Raw genomic sequence first — 20,021 nt, forward strand, 5'->3', positions numbered from 1 at the left:
GAAGAGGCCTCCCTGCTTGAATTTCTCTTAAGCAAGCAAAGCCTGATGCTGCCCAGATTGGCTCTTTCTTGCTTGTATGTTTGTTTGTCAAGTCTAGCCTGAGGGTGGCCTTTGGTATCCTTCCTGCCAGTAAAAGGATCTTTCTCTGGGGACAACAGAAGCTCATCTGCCCCTCAAACATCCTTGGTTGTACCAAAGGGAAAAAGAGAATGCAGAGCTCAAAAAAGAGTACCAACTAATATCCAACGAGCACTTAATATAGTCCTGGTGCCATTCTAAGTGGGTGTCAGCAAATTTAATCTTCACAGTAGTCTTATGAATTAGATAGTCTTATTATTCCAGTTTTACAAAGGAGAAACTGAGGTAACCCACTCAGGTTTACAGAGCTAGCTAGGGGGCAGAGCGAGGTTGTGATCCACCTGCAGCAAGCATATTCTTGACCTCTGTGCTCTACTGTCTCTTGAAGTGTTAGACTCACAGAATGTTCATGTGCTACCCAAACAGGTCGGGTCTCCAGTGTGCTATTGGTTGAAATACTGAAGGTATGAGAGTGAGCCGGATATGAAAGCATTTGCGAGGCTAGGGGAAAAGAGGAAAGGAGAACATTTGAGCTTAAGGAAAGGCACGGAGCACAAATAGAAACGTAAGAGTGTGGAGATGTTTGTCATCAAGGGGTCATGAGGACAAAAGTGAGGTTAGGGTGGTACCCAAACCAGGAGCCACATAACTTTGGGATCCTCAGTATGTGACAAGTGCTTTCTGATAACAGGCTCTGTCTTCACCCTGTGATAACAAAATGCTATGCCATGTCCTTCCTCCCAGGATGCAGGTTCTTTCCACTGCCCCCACAACAGTTAGATTCCTTATTTTACTTTTTAATAAATTTATATCCCCTTCACCCATTTCTCCCACCCTCTACCCCATGCCTCAGGCAACCACCAATCTGTTCTCTGTATCTGTGAGCTTGTTTTTCTTTTGGGGGGGTCTTTTTTGTTTTGTTTTTTTAGATTCCACACATAAGAGAGATCATAGAGTATTTGTCTCTCTCTGTCTGACTTATTTCACTTAGCATAATGCCTTCAAGTTTTATTCATGTTGTCACAAATGGCAGAATTTCCTTCTTTCTCACGACTGAGATTCTGTTGTGTAAGATACCACAATTTCCTTATCCATTCATCCATTTATGGACACTTGGGTTGTTTCCATATCTTGGCTCTTGTAAACAATGCCGCAATGAACATTGTGGGGGGGGGGTGCATACATCTTTTTGAGTTAGTGTTTTCATTTTCTTCAGATAAATATCCAAAAGTGGAATTGTTGGATCACATGGTGGTTCTATTTTTTTAAGATTTTATTTATTTATTTGAGAGAGAGAGAGACAGACAGAGCACGTGCAAGAGAGCAGGCAGGAGTGAGGGGAGGGGGTAGATGGAAGGAGGGCAGAGAGGGAGAAGCAGGCGCCCTTCTGAGTGAAGGGCTCGACATGGGGCTCAATCTTAGGACCCTGGGATCATGACTTGAGCTGAAGGCAGATGCTTAACCAACAGAGCCATTCAGGAGCTCCCATGGTAGTTCTATTTTTTTTTTTTTAAGCTTTATTTATTTGAGACAGAGAGAGAGAGAGAGAGAGTGCACAAGCAGGGGGAGAAGCAGAGGGAGAGGGAGAAGCAGATTCCCCAGTGAGCAGGGAGCTGGATACAGGACTTTATCCCAGGACCCCAAGATCATGACCTGAGCTGAAGGCAGATGCTTAACTGACTGAGCCACCCAGGCACCCCCATGGTAGTACTATTTTTAATGTTTTGATTGAACTCCACACTGTTTTTCGTAAGGGCTGCACCAATTTACATTCCCACCAAGAATGCATAAGGATTTCTTTTTCTCCACGTCCTCACCAACACTTGTTATTTATTGTCTTTTTGATAGTAGCCATTCTAAAAAGTGTGAGGTGATATCTCATTGTGATTTTGATTTTCATTCCCCTGATGATGAGTGACGTTGAACATCTTTTCATGTACCTGTTGGCCATCTGTATGTCTTCTTTGGAAAATGTCTATTTGGATCTTCTGCCTGTTTTTTAATAGGATTGTTTGGGTTTTTTTTGCTATTGAGTTGCACGAGTTCTTTATATTTCTTGGATATTAGTCCCTTACCAGATATACGATTTGCAAATATTTTCTCTCATTCAGCAGGTTGCCTTTTCATTTGTTGATGGTTTCCTTTGCCGGGCAGAAGCTTTTTAGTATGATGTAGTCCCACTTATTTATTTTTGCTTTTGTTGCTTTTGCTTTTGGTGTCAGATTCAAAAAAATGTTGCCAAGATCCATGTCACCTATGTTTTCTTTTAGGAGTTCTATGGTTTCAGGTCTTATATTCAAGTCTTTAATCCATTTTGAGTAAATTTTTGTGCATGGTGTAAGATAATGGTCACGTTTTATTCTTTTGCACATGGTTGCCCAATATTCCCAACACCATTTATTGAAGAGACAGTCCTTTTCGCATTATATGTTCTTGGCTCCTTTGTTGTAAATTAACTGACCATGTATGTGTGGATTTATTTCTAAACTCTCTATTTGTTCCATTGATCTATATGTCTGTTTTTATGCCAATACCATACTGTTTTAATTACTATAGCTTTGTAATATATCTTGCAGTTGGGGAGCATAATGCTTTCAGCTTTGTTTTTCCTTCTCAAGATTGCTTTGGCTATTCAGATTCTCTTGTGGTTCCATACAAATTTTAGGATTTTTTGTTCTATCTCTTTGAAAAAACACCATTGGGATTTTGATAGGGATTGCATTGAATCTGTAGATTTCTTTGGGTAATGTGGACATTTTAACAATATTGATTCTTTCATCCATAAGCATGGAACGTATTTCTATTTATTTGTATCTTCTTTGATTTCTTTTATTAATGTCTTGTAGTTTTTGATATACAGGTCTTTCACCTGCTTGGTTAAATGTATTTCTAGGTATTTTATTATTTTTATGCAATTATAAATGGGATTGTTTTCTTATTTCTCTTTCTGATACCTCATTTTTAGTGTATAGAAATGCAACAGATTTTTGTGTATTGTATTTATATCCTGTAACCAGAATGCAGGTTCCTTTTGCTCTCATATTTTTTAAGGTTTTATTTACTTATTTGAGAGAGAGAGAACATGAGCAGGTGGAGGGGCAGAGAGAGAGGATCTCAAGCAGACTCCCCACTGAGCATGGAGCCCAATGTGGGGCTTGATCTCACGACCCTGAAATCATGACCTAAGCTGAAATCAAGAGTTGGATGCTTAATCAACTGAGCCACACAGGCACCCCTTGCTATCATATTTCAACAGATCTGAGACCAAGATGTTGTAAGATGTAGACCGGCAGTAAGCCTTCCTGGGTCCTCTGTCCAGATTGTTCCCCAAATTGGTGGTTCCTCTTGACCCTGAGGTCTCATTATAGATAGTGCAGAGAGTGAGTGCGGACAGAGTGTGATGCCAATGTGGTTGATGAATAGACCATGGCAATGGAAATCAAGAGACCTAGAGTTTGGTTCCAGCTCTGTCACTACCTAACTTTGTGACTTTAGATAAAACTCTGTATCTCACTTTGCTCACTTATAAAATGGGGAGAATAAACTCCACTATCTGCACTTCACATGGCTATTTTAGGAGGCCCAAATGAGATAAGGGAAGTTAAGGGGCTTTGGAAAGTTATATGCAAATATTGAGCGTTGTGATTTGTTACTTTTGGAAGAAAAGGAAAATAAAATAAACCAAATACCATAAAACAATGGTTTCTATTTAACAGATGATGGGGGAGGAAAGAGAAAAAGAGTTCATTAGTGACCATTATGGTCCCTTGTGGTTTCCAAGAAAGACTCAAGTTACCTTTGGGAATTGGGGGCTTCTAACAACCCTGAACTCTGGCCATCCTAACTCCAAGGGAATACAGGGCCCTGTGCCCAGGCAAGCTTATCCACAGCAGTGTATTTTTCTGGGGGAGAATAGTGTGATTGTTGACTTAGCTTTTGGTCCTAGCCAGCAGGCCTCTGAAGAGCATGGATGTGGCAAGATAGGCCTCCCAGAATTTTTCGTGGTTTGGACTCATACACAGTAAAGTAAAGTAAAAGTTAAGACATTCAAAACAGTGAGGTTTTGGGGGGGCTTAAGTAGGAGGTGATGAGTTGTTAAAAAATATGCAACTTTTCTTCCCCTGCTTCACAGATGTTTATGACTTTGGTCTTTGTCTTATTTGGTGCGGCAATGATCTCTTGCATATTCATGAACAACACCTACCACAGTCCTTGGCTTATACAGGCAATCAATAGGTACTTGAGGAGTAAGGAGAAGGTAGGAAGGAAGGAAGTCAAGGGGCTCCCAGGCTTCTCTGTATTTTTCTGCAAAAAAGTATCTAAATTATGCCATTTGAGACTTGATCTCACAAAGGTGTGAGGAACCTGAGAAGGAGTTCATTAGAATATCATCCCTTTGAAGGATGGGGATGCTAAGTACAGAGGGAGTGAGCCAGAAGGAGAATGAGGGACCGAAGTGCCCTAGCTGCAGCTGCTAGGGTGAAGTGTCAGAGGTCCAGCCTCCTGGTGTCTGAGGGCCGGGAGAGCTACAGACTGTGCCGGGAGAGAGCAGTCTCTGTGCTTTTCCCCAAATGCCTCAAGTCTCCCTGCTTTGGCCTATCAGCAGAGCATTTTAGCGGTTGTAAATAGAAGGAAATGTGCTTCCATTTACCTAAATATGTGGAAAGCTCTTACTTTTGGCATTATAGGGGAGGAATTCAGTCTTTCGGGTGCCATAGCCTCTATTCAAGACATCAGACCAAACAATGAAGTGTATTTTCTATGGACAAGCCTGGCTAACGTAAGAAATGATTCATCCTGGTATTGGAGGAGCCCTGGCCATGGGGGTAGGGCAGATCCACCTTGGGAAAGTGATAATTTGATAATTTTAATTTGTTGGCTTTTAGTAGGTTAGACCAATATTTAGGCCTTTATTGGAGCTTTTCTTATTGAGATACTTGCTCACCAGTGATAGATAGCTATGCATTTGGCAAATGTGCTCAGCAAGAAAAGTGTTGCTAGCTGGAGGGATCCCCAGTCTCGTTCAAGAGCTCTGGGATTTTGCCCCATGGGGACGCTTTGCCTGTGCAAAGCCCAGAGTCAGCCTTCTGTCCCTGCTCCAAATTGAGGACTGGCTAAATGTGGCTGCAGGAGTTATATCACCTCTCAGATTCTCCCTTCTCTGAAGTGCTAGTCCCTTGTGCTCACAACCTCTTTGGAAAAATAGCTGTGTGGCTATTCTGCCCATTTTTAACTTTTTTAACCTCAGGCAGCAAGCAGATGCTTTCAAATAGATGCTTTATGAGTTTTATCTAGGTCTTCCAGATATTCTCAGGAGGAACACTGGTTCCTGCAAGTGACTCCATCCCACCTGGAAACAGAACCAAAAAGTTCACTTTTATCTTGTTGCCATTGTGATTCATGTTAACTGATTATGGTGGGCTTTTTGAATTGGCTGGCGGGAAGCTCAGAGCCAAATTTGCGGCCCATCACTCGCCAAGGTCTAGATCCAGATGTAATATATTTCCAATATTAACCTTAGCTCTCTGGCTTATCTTATTGTCCCCATCCTCTTTCCCCTTAGCATACCTTTATTTGTTTGTTTATTATCTTACACAATTTTGGAAGCCAATTCCAATCTTTATTTTAGAATGAGAGTAAAAACAGCTAAAAAATACATAACATCAAACCTTTGTTATTACTGCTCTAAGCATTGCTCTGCTTTAAACCTTATGAAATACTTGATATACGGTAACTCCTATTTCCTGACAGCATTCCTATAAACAAATGCTATTATTACCATTAAGCTGAGAGGCTGAAAGTTAAGTAATCTTCCTAAGACCATAAAACCTCCGAATTGCTTAAGAAAGAGTGAATGTAATATTTAAAACAAACAGTCCCCTCTCTTCCTCCTTCTGGATGTCATTCCTGGAGCCCTATTATATTTCATGAAGTCCTTTGTATTCATTATATTAAATCTCTCTAACAACCCTCTTGGTAATATTATTAAAGATGAGGAGATTCAGGTTCAGAGAGGTTTAGTAACTTGTCTTGGCGTCCCATGATTTGGAAGTGGCAGAATCCAGTTTTAAGCTTCTAGACCATGCCCCAGTTTTCTTCTCAATTCCTGACCTTCATGGCTGTTCTGCTGTCCCTGCAACTCACCTCCTTGCTGGAAAGAAGGACGTTCCATTTCACTGTGAAGCCTTTGCTGACTTATTGAGCCAGGAAGAAGAATGTATCTTGGCTGACTCTCACTTTACTACCCTGGAATCCCATACAGCCTGGGGACCCCTCTTCTGCAATAATTGTTTTTGGGAAGTATTTTGGGCTTCTAGGAAAGCTGCAATTCGAAAGGGCTAATCCTAAGGAGAATTTCAACTTGGGCAAAAGGGGTGTTGGCAAAATAGCCCCGTGTACCTAGAGGAACCCAAATAATCTTCCTTGGCTCCTAGCAGAATCCCATTGTGTAGGTATTTACCTGAATAGTGAACCAGTTTGAAGTAGCCTCCAGTGTGGAGCTTGTGGGGAGCAGGGACCCAAGCGACAGCTTCTCTAATGGGACCATCTTGTCCTTTCTGGAATTGGAAGAATTCGATCCTGGTAGCCAAGGGTTGAAGAAAGAGGAACCAGGGATCAGGAAACCTCAATGTCAGTCCTAATTACACTCATCAGCAGTGCATCCTTGAGTAAGTCAGTTCACTTTTGGGGGGCTCAGAGGTTCTGATATTTAACGTAGAGCCGTTGGAGGGGTTGGTTCCTGAAGTCCCTTCCTGGCTTTAAAGTTTATGATTGCAGATGTTTTTTTAGACCATAGATTGTCTTGGGTCCCTTGGTTGACCCCAATAACCCTGCTCCTGGTCAGGCTCATCTTCCTGGTGCCCAGCGAGCCCCAGGTGTCAGCTCTCCATTCCTTGGGCCTCACGTGTGCCATGTGTGTGTGTTCCTGGAAGCGGCATATAGGACACTCATTGATGGGTAAGCCCATGGTCTGGAGCTAGCAGTGAGATGGTAAACATCATGGAACAAGCAGCCCTTTCAGGCTCTCAACCTTGGCAGCATGGTGTGAAAATAATTCTTGGGAAGCTGGGGCCTAGTGGCAGCTGTTTCTCCTGGCCTGCCTGCCGGGGCCCTACCAGCGCTCAGGATGGAGTGAGCCCTGCCTGGGCATGGGCAGCCGGCACTGGTAGTTTTCCACTCTGGGAAACTGGAAAGTGAATTGGCTTCTCTGTCCAGAAGATTGGCGGGTAGCGGAAGCGTCAAGAACCACCAAGACAACTCAGCAGGCAAAATCAGGACATACTTCTTTGCTGCCGGGTCTCTTGCTTCTCTTGCTATTCTCTGCCTTTTCATGCTTCCCTGTCTTTCATAATGTGGAGTTCAGAGACACATGGATGGGATCTGATAAAAAATGAAGTGGGCTTGGGGAAAAGCAAGGGGGCCTGACATTTAGGACTTGGCACTCTGAGTCTTTGCTATTGGCCGGGATCCCTTCCACAGAACGAGTTTACCAAAAATAGGCATACTCAATAGGAAAACCACAGTGGTACTGCTGAGAAGTGCCACGTTGGTTGCCCCGGGCCAAGGCTTATCCTGGTTCCAAAGACCCACTAGGATGAGAAAGGCCATCCAAGATCAGCTTGTCTATTTTCCTATGCCCTTTCTCTGAGGCCCCTGGGAATACTGATTCACCAAGAAACTTTGCCTAATGGCTGCTTTTCTGGCCCTTATCTCTGAATTCCTCATCCTTATCCTTAAGTTCTTTGGTCCTAACGTCTAGACCTCCAGAGCCACTCCCATTGTCTGAAGAAGGTTTGTGATACCTGTGGCTCAGAGCCTTGCTCTGGCATCGAGCTAGGGATCCACATCAAGGCATACAGTGTTATTCCCACCTCTTTTCCCATCCTCTGTGTCTCTTGTCACCAAAGTTTGGGGATCCCTCCTTAGTGCAGCTTGTTGGACAGTTATCCAGCGTCCGTTGACTAATATTCATGCCAGAGCTTCTCTTCCTCTCATGCAAATACCCACAAAGCCCTTGAAAGAGCATCCCCACTGCTTGCTGTCGTTTGGAGATGGTTGAGAAATAAGTCATTTCTGGAGACATGAATCAGTCACAGCACCTGCCCTTGAGAGTTCAACACATGTGAGCTCTCCATTCATCTAGACTTGTAGCCCTCCCTCCCTCCCTCCCTCCCTCCCTCCCTCCCTCCATCCCTCCCTCCATCCATCCCTCCCTCCATCCCTCCCTCCCTCCCTCCATCCATCCCTCCCTCCCTCCCTCCCTCCCTCCATCCATCCCTCCATCCCTCCATCCATCCATCCATCCATCCATCCCTCTACCCTTTTGCTTACTTATTTATTTGCCACATGGGTATTGAGCATCTAATGGGCACTATGTGTTGGCAGTTGCTGAGGAGGAAAAGGAAGAATCTGACATGATTACCGTTCTCAAAATTGCTTACAGCTTCCATAAGGAGGTAAACAAGGACAAGGGAACTAGAAAATCTCTGGTGAAGGTTGTTATCCAAAGGTCCCCCCACCCATCTCTTTTATCTCCCTGTCATATTTTGGTGTTTTTCCGTAGTTTCGTCATACTGTCTGAAATAGTACCAACTAATAATAGCTATGGTCAAATAGACAGTTTGATTGCCTATTTGATTATTAAAAATCTATTGCCTTTTGTCTCTCTCCTCTACCAGAATGTAAGATCCATGGGTTAAGTTATTTTATCTGTCCTGTTCAATACTGTATCTTCAGATCAGGAACTTATTTGTTAGATAAATTCATGAACATTAAATAAATTAACATTGACATTAAATACATACATTCGTTAAATCAATACATGAACAAAAAGATCAGTTGCAATAGGTATGTAATGACCTGGAATTACCAGGAAGTCTTATGTGTCTATTGGCTGGTTAAACATCATTAGTCAGGGCTACCCTTGCCTGATTTCCCAGGTCTCTGTTTTTAAGTCCCATAACTATGAACAACACAAAACTCTTCTTTTATTGCTTTTTTAACAGATATTTACTGAGCACTCAGTTAATGTCAGACACCTTACTAGAAATTAGGGAAACAACAGAGAGAAAGATAGACAGGCTCCCTGGCCATATGACACTTACTCTTTGGTGGAGAGACCAAAATTAAACAAATAATTATTCGTATTACAAGTGTGAGGAATACTAAAAAGGGAGCCAGTGCATTATAGGAGCATGTAACAGAGATTCCTAATTTCCCCCAGGGCTCAGAGGAATTCTCCGAGAGCTGGAGGATGAGTAGGAGTCAGCAGGTAAGGGAGGGGAAGGGAAGAACATTCCAGGTAAAGGGAACAGGACATACAGAGAGATCTTGAGGCTGGAAGGTACTTTGTGCATTTATGAAGTTGAGATGAGACCAATGTGCTGGGTCCTAGAGAGCGGAGATGTGTGGCTAGCCCAAGGTAGGCTGAGGCCTGATCCCGCAGACCTCATGGACCACACTGTCCCAGGAAGTCTGGAAAGCGGTTAGAAGGTTCCTGTCAGAATAAGGTTTTAGGACGCTCACTTGGGCTGCTGTGTGGAGAAGGGTTGGTAGAGGAACTAGGAAGAGGAGCTAGAAGGCATTATAGTAGTTCAGCTGTGAGGTGGCGGAGGTTGGGCCCTGCATGGGAGGCATGGAGAAGGAGACAAATAGCTGGACTCAAGAAATTCGCGGGAAGTAGGAGCTGTGGGATTCCCTAATTGACTGGATGACTGACTCCCAAAGGCAGGTTTACTTCTCACTCCTCAACTGCCTCCTCGCAGGAATAAACATGTCATCTGTCCTTCCTGTGCTGGTCGCCAGGCAGAGGTTCAGAGCCACGTGTGCCACAGCTCAGGGAGGCCTTCCAGTTCTCATCATGATGTTGCCACTGCTGTCCACACGTGGCTGTGTGAGGGAAGGCCTGGAGGGGACGAGGAGGAGGAGGGGCGCACCGACAGAGTTAGAATTGTGTTTTTTTTCATGTGGAGAACTGAAGTCTCCTTTCATCCCCCAGTTCTTCCAGTTATGAAACTGGGGCTGCATAAGAGTCACCTGGAGGGCTGGTGACCACATAGTTGGCTGGGCTTCCCCCTCGGAGTGATTCTGTTGGTCCGGGGTGGGGACTGAGGCTTTGCGTTTGTACCAAGTTCCCAGGTGGTGGCAGTGCCGCTGGTCCCCCAGCACACTTGGAGGATCGCATCCCGAACACCGTAGCAGATAAGGGAGCAAAGAGCCCGAGGGGTTGGGGGGGGTGGTGCTCCTCCGACACCAAATGGAGTATTCTAGGTGGGATCTCGCTCCCTCTCTTTCCGGCCCTTTCTTTGTTAAATATGGAAAGTACCTACATAGTTACAGTCAGAACACAAAATAGACAGGATTCCTGAGCCCAGGAGCTATCGACACGTTTCATAAAAGTGGCTCTGCTACAGCAGCTCTGTTAAAACTTCCTGGTTGCTGTTCCCAGGGTAAGCAGTGCCTTGGTGGAGAAGTTATTTGCAACAATATCATGACTCACCCCATGCGACCCTTTTTCTCCATTTCTGGTTTACTTTAGATGTTCCGAGAAACAGAAGTTCTTACTACACTCGTGGCCCAGTGACTGGAGATGCATGATAGCCAGGAATGAAAGCCCAGTAGGACTGTGAATGTGGGTGTCTCTGGACTTTGGAATGGCCCCAGAGAGTCATCATGTGTCCAGGCTGGAGGGACCTGGGAGCAGTGGTTCCCAAGCCTGGCTGCACAGCGAAATCACCTAGGAAATTTTTTAAATATGCAGGTTCCTGGGCAGTTTCAGATGTCCCAAAGACAAGACAAGTCTCTAAGAGAGGGCTCACACCAGATGTTCTACAACCTTCCCAAGCAACTCTAGAGCAGTTGGTCCATGGACTGGCTTTAGGGAACCCCTGCCTTGGAAAATATCTAATGCAGCTCCCTTGCTTTACACATGAGAAAACTGAGACCCAGCAAAGATGGGAACTTTGCTTAGATCCTGGAGTGGATTTGAAATCTCTTTATTTTCAGAGGTTGTGTAGCCGAGAGGGCAGTCTTTCGAGTCAGATTCTAACGTGACTTACTTCTTACTTGATGAATGGCCTTGGGCAGATTTTTTGTTTTTTTTTTTTTAAGATTTATTTATTTATTTTGAGAGAGACAGAGAGCATGAGCAGGAGGAGCAGAGGAAGAGGGAGAGAGAATTCTAAGCAGACTCTGCGCTCAGCACAGAGCCCTACATGGGGCTTGATCTCACGACCCTGAGACCACGACCTGAGCTGAAACCAAAAGTTAGTCTCTTAACCAACTGTGCCACCCAGGCACCCCCTTGGGCTGTTATTTAAACTCTTACCTATAGATGGGTGATTGGTGAGAAATACGAAGTAATGAGTGAGAAAATACCACATTGTCTGATACTTGACAAATGCTCTTATTTTATTTTATTTAAATTCAATTCATTGACATAAAATGTATTATTGGTTTCAGAGGTAGAGGTCAGTGATTCATCAGTCTTATATAATACCCAGTGCTCATTACATCACATGCCCTCCTTAATGCCCATCACCCAGTTACCCCCTCCCTCCCCCACAGATACCTTTAAATGGATGCTATTATTACTATACTTCATTAGGTTTAAGACATTGCTGACCCTACCATGTCTCACTACTTTGTGTAACTCTAAGAAAAAAACCCCAGACAGTAAAGCAATGACTCACCATTTGCTTGTAAGATGCATTCAGATTTCAGATATGTTAACGTGTGAAAAATAATAGGAAATATGCTCTTTCACTTCTCTTTCCTCAACCTGCACAGATTATTCCCATTACTAAATTAAATACTTCAATGCCAGAAGAAGCATACTTAGTGTGCTTGAGGAACAGCAAGGAGGCCTGGGTGGCCAGATGGGGAAGTCACTGGATGGGGGTCCAGGACAGCTGGGGACCAACTCTTCAGGTCCCTGGAGACCACACATGCATTTTGAATATTATTATGAATGAGGTGGGAAATTCCTGGAGGGTGATGAGCAGAAGAGTTACATGGTCTGATTTACATTTTCATAGATACATAGGACAAGGCAGACAGAGGAAGTCTGGATAGGAGACTGTTGTTCTATTCCTGGTGATAGGAGACAGTGGGTTGGCCTAGAATGGTAGCAGCATAAGTGGGAAATAGATGGGTTATGGGAACTTTTTAGGGTGGCTAACAGGATTTCTCATCAGCTGATGGGGTGGATATGGAGTATGAAAGGACTCAAGGATGGCCTCAAGATTTTTGGTTCAAGTAATTGGCAGAATGGGGTTGTTTGAAATGGAATAGTCCAGGGGGTAAGGTTTGCAGGGAGACATATTTTACTCAACTTTATCCTTACTCCTAATCTCTATCTATCTCTTTTTTCAATCAATATTATGAGCACCTATTGTCTCCCCAGATATGCACTGAGAAATAAAATTGAATACGATATAATCCCCCTGCCCCCCCCTTTTTTCCCCAAAAAGTTCGCCATCTGCAGGGGAGATCGGATTTCCACACAAATAATTATGACAAAGCACTATGTACCTAGGGCTAGAACACAAATATTAAAAATGTTGGAAATCGGAGGAAGGAGAATTTACCAAAATTGGTACTCTTCTTTCTCAAAAACGCTTGGTTTAGTTGCATCCAAGTTTGTTACATGGCAGCAAGAGAATGCTGGATAATAATTTAAGCTAGTCTTTCCACTTCAGGTGTGCGACCTCCTTGCTATACCTGAAACCACCAAGAAGGCTCTTTTCTCGACTTCCTGTTCCCTTTCCACGAAACATCCTGCCCTCTAAGAATCACGTGGCTCCCTGTCTTCCCCCACCCAGGCCTCTGCTCAAAGTCACCTCATCTGAGAGGCCTTCCTTATCTTTTTACAGGAAAGAGCACCTATTTCCTTTCCACACTTAATTTTCTTCACAACACTTACCCTGTTCTCTCATCTGTGTATTTATTTGCCTGTTGTCTGTTTCCCCACACTAGAATGTAAACTCTGACAAAAGGCACTTTGTTTTGTTTATGGCTATATTCCCATAGTGCTCCAAAAAATTGCTGAATGAATGAATGAATGAATGAATGAAAATGGGAACTCAAAAACCGCATGGACTCAGAAAGCAATGAGCAAACAAGCAGATTATCATGCTGGGGATGGAGATAGGACTGGATCCATGAACAAAGCTTTGGTTTCAGAAGGGAGGGAAGGTGCCAGACGCCAACTCTCTTACTAATCTGCAAGACTTCCGCATCAGCTTGGCATGTTGGGAGAAACAGCCTGCATCGTGTTGCACCTGTGGTTAAAGCAGAGGGGGTCCGTTGGGTACATTGGGACTAATTTTGGATCAGGACGGCTTAATAGCTGTGGGACTTTAACTGGTTTGTTTCCTTGCGTATAATTTTAGAATAATAATACATGCCCTATCTACCACATAGGGTTATCATATGGGATCAAACAGATGTAAACAGTGGGACACCACTTTGAAAACTGTGAAGAACTGTATTTTAGGAGTCAAGATAGCAATTGGGGGCACCATGACATGACTGATAGCCAAAGGAACAGGGGTTGCCTGCTTTGGCCAGCCAGGCCCCCTCCCTAGAAGGTCCTCGAGGGAAATATACACACAGGGAACAATAACAAAGGGAAAGCAAAGGTCTAGTTTATTAGTAGCTGGCTTGTGTCCCAAATGCCAATGTGAGTGTTCTGGTAAACTGGACTGGGGCATGTGGCATGTGGGATAAAGGTGTCCAGAAGTTCTTGCCATTAAGGCACTGATACTGAGAAGTACTAAGCACCAGGGCTAAAACACTTAGCATAGTCTTTGAGTCAGGGAATGGCCTCCACGACATGGAGGGGTGGACCACGAGAGAGGGCACACCCTGTGAGTGATTTCTGAAATGTTCATTGACCTCACTCATTGGTAATTTTGGCCTCATTGGCATCCTATATTAATATTTCCTCATCCCTACTCCTCCCTTCAATTTCACATTCCAGAGAGTTTAGAATTTGAGAATGTGATGCTTCATTCCTGAACAGCCCAGAATTACACTTGAGATTCAAGCATAATGATTATTTGTAGAACCTGTCACCTCAGGTGGAGAAATTATACATCTGACCAGAATAGACAAAATGATACTAGATCCCACATTCATCCCTTGATTCAAATTTGACTTGGAAAATGCACTGGACAGGAACCTAGAAGTATTTTAGTGGTGTAGATGGTCATAATTCTTGCCAAGATAGCTGTATATGGTTTTGCTTCATCATACTGTTTCTGGAAGTACCAGATGACATCACGGATGTTGTACTTTGTCAAATGCTCTTTCTGCATCTGTTGAAATGATCACATGGTTTTTATCCTTTCTCTTGTTGATGCAATGTAGCATGTTGATCGTTTTGCAAATATTAAACGACCCTTGCATCCTGGGAATAAAGCCCATTTGAGTAATGCTGATTTCATAGAATGAATGAGGAAATAGCCTCTCCTCTTTGATTTTCTGGAAGAGTTTGTGAGTGCTTGGTATTTTTTCTTTCTGAAATATTTGGTAGAATTCAACAGTAAAGCCATCTTGTCCTGGAGTTTTGTTGTTGTTGATGTTTGTTTTTGTAGGAAGGTTGTTGACCATATATTTAATTTTTTTAGAACATGCAGAGATACTCAGGTTATATATTTCTTTATAAGTAAGCTTTGGTAGTTTGTATCTTTCAAGAAATTTGACTATTTTATCTAAGTTGTTGAAATTGTTGGCATAAAACTGTTTATAATATTCCCTTATTATACTTTTAACATCTGTAGTATCTGTTACTAGGTAACTTCCCACATTCCTGACGTTTGTAGTGTTTTCTTTTTTCTCTTCCAATCAGTCTGGATAGAGATTCTTTTTGCTTTTTTTTTTTTTTAAGTCTTGTCAAGGAACCAGCTTTTGGTTTTAATAGAGTTTCTCTGTTGTTTTCCTGTTTTCTACTTCATTGATTTCCACTAATATATCTATTATTTTCTTTCTTATAATTACTTCGTATTTTATTTGCTCTACTTTTTCTAGTTTCTGAAGGTGAAAACTGAGGTCATAAGTTTTCAGATCTTTCCTCTTTTCTTTTTTTTTTCTTCAAGATTTTATTTATTTATTTGAGAGAGAGAGAGAGAATGAGAGATAGAAAGCACGAGAGGGAAGAGGGTCAGAGGGAGAAGCAGACTCCCTGCTGAGCAGGGAGCCCGATGCGGGACCCGATCCCAGGACTCCAGGATCATGACCCGAGCCGAAGGCAGTCGCTTAACCAACTGAGCCACCCAGGCGCCCCCTCCTCTTTTCTTAATATAGGCTTTTACTGTGGTTAATTTTCCCCATAAGTACTTCTCAAGTGGTATCCACAAATTTTGTTATTTTATATTTTCTTTATCTTACAGTACAGAATACTTTCTAATTTCCCTTTTGGTTTCTCCTTTGACCCATGGAATACTCACAGGAGTGTTATTTAGTTTGCAAATATTTGGGGATTTTCCAGATATCTTTCCATTATTTATTTTTCTAAATAGTAATTGCATTATGACAGAGAACATACTTTGTATGACTGGAATATTTAAAATTTGTTGGGACTTGTTTTATGATTCAGAATATGGTCTATCTTGGTAAATGTTACATATGCACTTTAAAAGAATGTATAGTCTTTTGTTGGGTAGAGTTTTATAAATGTCAGTTAGGTAAAACTAGTGGATAATGTTCAGATCTTCAATTTCCTTACTGATATTTTTGTCCACCTGTTTTACCAATTATTGAGATATAAGTGTTGAAATCTCCAACTATAATTGTAGTTTTATTCATTTTTCCCTGCAGTCTTTTTTTTTTTTGCTTCATTTGTTGTGAAGCTCTGTTATGTGCATAAATACTTAGGACTGTCATGTGTTCTTGATGAACTAACCCCTTTATTATTGTGAAATACCATCTTTATTTCTTCTCTTAAAATCTGTTGTGTCTGGCATTAATATAACCACTCCAGCTTTTTTTTTTTTTTTTAAATAAAGTTTTCGGGGCTCCTGGGTGGCTTAGTCGTTAACCGTCTGCCTTCAGCTCGGGTCATGATCCCCGGGTCCTGGGACTGAGCCCTGCATTGGGCTCCCTGCTCAGTGGGAAGCCTGCTTCTCCCTCTCCCACTTTCCCTGCTTGTGTTCCCTCTCTCTTTCTGTCTTTCTCTGTCATATAAATAAATACAGTCTGTTTAAAAAAAAAATAACGTTTTCACGGTATATCTTTTTTCATCCTTGTAACTTACCTCTGGTTTTCTGCCTTTTTTTCAGTGAATTGAATTTTTTTATTCCATTTTGTCTCTTATTGACTTATTAGCTATAAATCTTTTTGAAAATTTTATTTTGGTGCCTGCTTTAGGATTTGTCATGTACATCTTTAATTAAATAAAGTCTATCTTTAAGTGATATTATATCCCTTCACATATAATATAAAAATCTTCCAACAGGATAACTTTCATTTTTCCCTTTTCAGCCCTTATGCTATTGTTTTCATGTATTTTTTTTATATATATTATAAACCCCCCAGTATATTGTTACTGTTTTTGTTTAAATAGTCAATTACCATTTAAAGAGATGTAAATAACATTAAAACTCATCTTACATATTTACTATGTAATTACTGTTTCCAACAGGACATTTGCTGTCATTTTTATCTTTGGTCCTCTGTTCATAATGTGTTCTTTTCCTCTAGCTGCTTAAAAACTTTTCTCCTTATCACCTGTTTTAAGCAGTTGGATTTTGATGTACTCCAGTGTAATTTTCTTCATGTTTCTTGTGCTTCAGGTCATTGAGCTTCTTGGGTTTATAGGTTCATCAAATTAGAAAAAAATTTCCACCATGTTTTATTCAAATACGTTTTTTGTCTTCCTTTCTTCTCTTCTTTAAAGGAATCCATTTACATGTGTATCAGGATGCTTGAAATTGTTCCAGAACTTACTAATATTCTATTTTTTTGTTCATTGATTGATTGATTTTTTTTTGATCAAGTTCTGTCATTGTTTCATTTTGGATAATTTCTATTGCCGTCTTAATCTTTTCTTTAATGTGTGAATAACCAATCTTCCTTTAATCTTATCCAGTGCATTTTCTCACACAATCAAGTTTGATGTATATCCTTTCTATATGACCTATAACTCTCCTTATATTTTTATTTTTCTGTTATTATTTTTATTCAAGTATAATTAACAGACAGTGTTATATTAGTTTCAGGTGTGCAATATAATGATCCAACAATTCAACATTTCTCAGTGCTCATCAAGATAAGTGTCCTCTTGATCCTTTTTATTTGTTTCACCCATCTTCCCCACCTGCCTCCCCTCGGGCAACCACCAGTTTGTTTTCTGCATTTAAGAGACTGGTTTTTTTTTTGGTCTCTCTCTCTTTTTAAAATTTGTTTGTTCATTTGCTTTGTTTCTTAAATTCCACATATGAGTGAAATCATATGGTATTTGCTTTTCTCTGACTTATTTCACTTAGCATTATACGCTCTAGTCCATCCATGTTGTTGCAAATGCATTCTTTTTATGGCTGAGTAATAGTCCACCACTTCTTCTTTAGCCATTCATCAGCCGATGGACACTGGGGCTGCTTTCGTATCTTGTCTATTGTAAGAAATCCTGCAATAAACATATGGGTGCCTATATCTCTTCAAATTAGTGTTTCCATATTCTTTGGGTAAATACCCAGTAGTAGAATTACTGGATCATATGGTAATTATTTTTTAAATTTTTTGAGGAACCTCCACACTGTTTCCCACAGTGGCTGACCTTGTATTTTTGAACATGGACAATATAGTTATAACTGTTTTAATAGTCCTCTTCTTAAATTCTAACTTCTATATAAGTTCTGAATCAGTTTCAGTTGATTGATTTTCTCACTTAGAGGTTCTAGTTCTCTGCTTCTTTACACACCTGCTACTTTTAAAATTACATCGTACATATTTACACTAAAAAAATGACTCCTTATTTACCTGAAATTTAAGTTTAACTAGGAATCCTGTATTTCTCTGGCAACCCTAGATCCCCGTGGCCTCTCCAGACTCTTCTCTTTGTCTCCTTGATTTGCAGAATCCTCTAGATGCTGTCTGAGTTCTCACTCACTGTGCTACAGCCTGACTCTGTCACAGCAGTAAGCTGGTGCCACTGTAGGACTCATCTTTTTTGTTCCCTGTCTCTCAGGGATTGTTGTCCTTTGTTGTCTGATATTCACTGTATTGAAACTCAGTCTTTTGTATACTTTGTTCATTTTTTTGGTTGTTTCACCCGGGAGAGTAAGTCTGGTTCCTGCTACTCTGTCTTGGCTAGAGGTGGAAATCCTTCTCAGAGGCTATTATTTTTAGCCAGAGGCCAAAACATGGTGCCGATGGGGGCCAAAGCTTGGTGTTCAGTCCCTTCATAGGAGAGTTTGTTGGCTTTGTGCCATAATTCTGTGCAATCAGCTACCTAGAAAAAAGAATGTTTGGGGTCACAGGTGGTACCTGGTGACTGTGAGGATGATTCAGCACAGTCGGGAAACTGATTAGAAGTGCACATTTGCTAATAGGGGAATGGGGATGGGCCATGGGCTTATTACCAAATAAAAGGATAAATCAGCACAGTACATTATATTACATTACTTGTCAGATTTTGGACCAAAAGATAGGTGTGGCTGAAGGTCAGTGCTCAGGGGATTGGATGCTAGTAAGTTTGGAGGCAGGACCAGGGAGAAAAGGCTGAGTCAGGGTGATCAAACTGGGGTCATAGAAAGACTTTGGAAAATTTAAGTCCTCTGTTTCCCTGTCCAATAATCAATTATGTTATTCCTACAAGGGGCAGGGAATCTTCGGAAATAAAAAGAAAAGTATTTCCTCTCTGTTTTTCTTCGGTTTCTCTTGGTCCAGCCATATGCCGCTATCCTCTGGGAATGTCAGGAGGCCACATTCCAGATGAGGACATCACAGCTTCCAGTCAGTGGTCAGAATCCACAGCTGCCAAATATGGAAGGTGAGGATGGATACCCCGAGAAAGCCTGAGTCCTGGGTTGGATCCATTTTCTGACTCAAGGGACTGGGGAAGAAGGGTGGTATTTGGTGGGAGCTGTAGGCGTGAGGGAAGGACATCAAGTGCACCTGTCCTGTATGTTTTCAGGAAGAGAATTCAGGGCTTGGCACCATGTGCTGGTCTGGCAACCCCATCCTAGTCACAGGGCCTTGCGCGGCACTGCCCACAACAAATGGGTTCATTGATATGCAGTGGGTTTGCTTTACTCACCTTCTCACTATGAGCAACTGCAGGAAGCTGGCGACAGTGGTAGGTAGGGAGGTGCAGATGAGGTAGGACACTGGGAGCTAGGAGACCCGGTCCTCTTCTTAGTGGGTGTCTGTGAAACATCGCTCACAGTGCAAAGCATCAAGGCTTTAAGCATATACTGAGGGCTCCAATAAATTCTTCCCTTCTCTCAACGATACCTCATAGAAGGGTCATCCTCATCCATAAAGAGTATGGTGGGTTCCTAGTGGCCTAATAGCAGGGGTCCTCTAAAGCAGTGAACCCCCATGTCAGAAACTACTCTGCTTGTGAGGGCATAATCCTCCTCCTCCTGGAATCTAATTCTTTTGGTGTAAAGTGTTGATTTCTGTTAAGATGGAACACCCATAAGAAAAGCAGCCTTAGTAAACCTTCCCCATAATTTCTTAGTATGTGAAAGGTGAGAGTGATGGTTGGTGGGGTTGGACGAGAACAGCAATGAGTAGGTGACATCTGTGAGAAAAGGCACATTCTAGGGAAGAGGGAAAGTGGTAAGAGACTCCCCAAATAAGCCTTATACTGATTTCACAATTTTGCTCACTGGTAGCTCAGCTTGGAGGTAATAAAATGAAACCAGATTATTTATTACTCCCCTGATGCACTCCTACTCCTCACTCTCATAATGGGTTCCCATGGCTTTTTGCTGGGC

At 42.0% G+C, this 20,021-nt stretch overlaps 1 protein-coding gene across 4 annotated transcripts in view; it reads left to right on the plus strand.

Annotated features, from left to right (window-relative positions):
• DDR2 (discoidin domain receptor tyrosine kinase 2) overlaps positions 1–20,021 on the plus strand; it is a 147,766-nt gene that overhangs the window by 93,851 nt on the left and 33,894 nt on the right. For all 4 annotated transcript variants that reach the window (XM_027612090.2, XM_027612089.2, XM_027612088.2 and 1 more), the window contains one exon: positions 18,967–19,069. In XM_027612090.2, the coding sequence (XP_027467891.2) occupies positions 18,967–19,069 (103 nt within the window). The remainder of the gene's footprint in view (positions 1–18,966; positions 19,070–20,021) is intronic.

The sequence above is a fragment of the Zalophus californianus genome, chromosome 10 (genome assembly GCF_009762305.2).
Source record: "Zalophus californianus isolate mZalCal1 chromosome 10, mZalCal1.pri.v2, whole genome shotgun sequence".
NCBI classification, from domain to species: Eukaryota; Metazoa; Chordata; class Mammalia; order Carnivora; family Otariidae; genus Zalophus; species Zalophus californianus.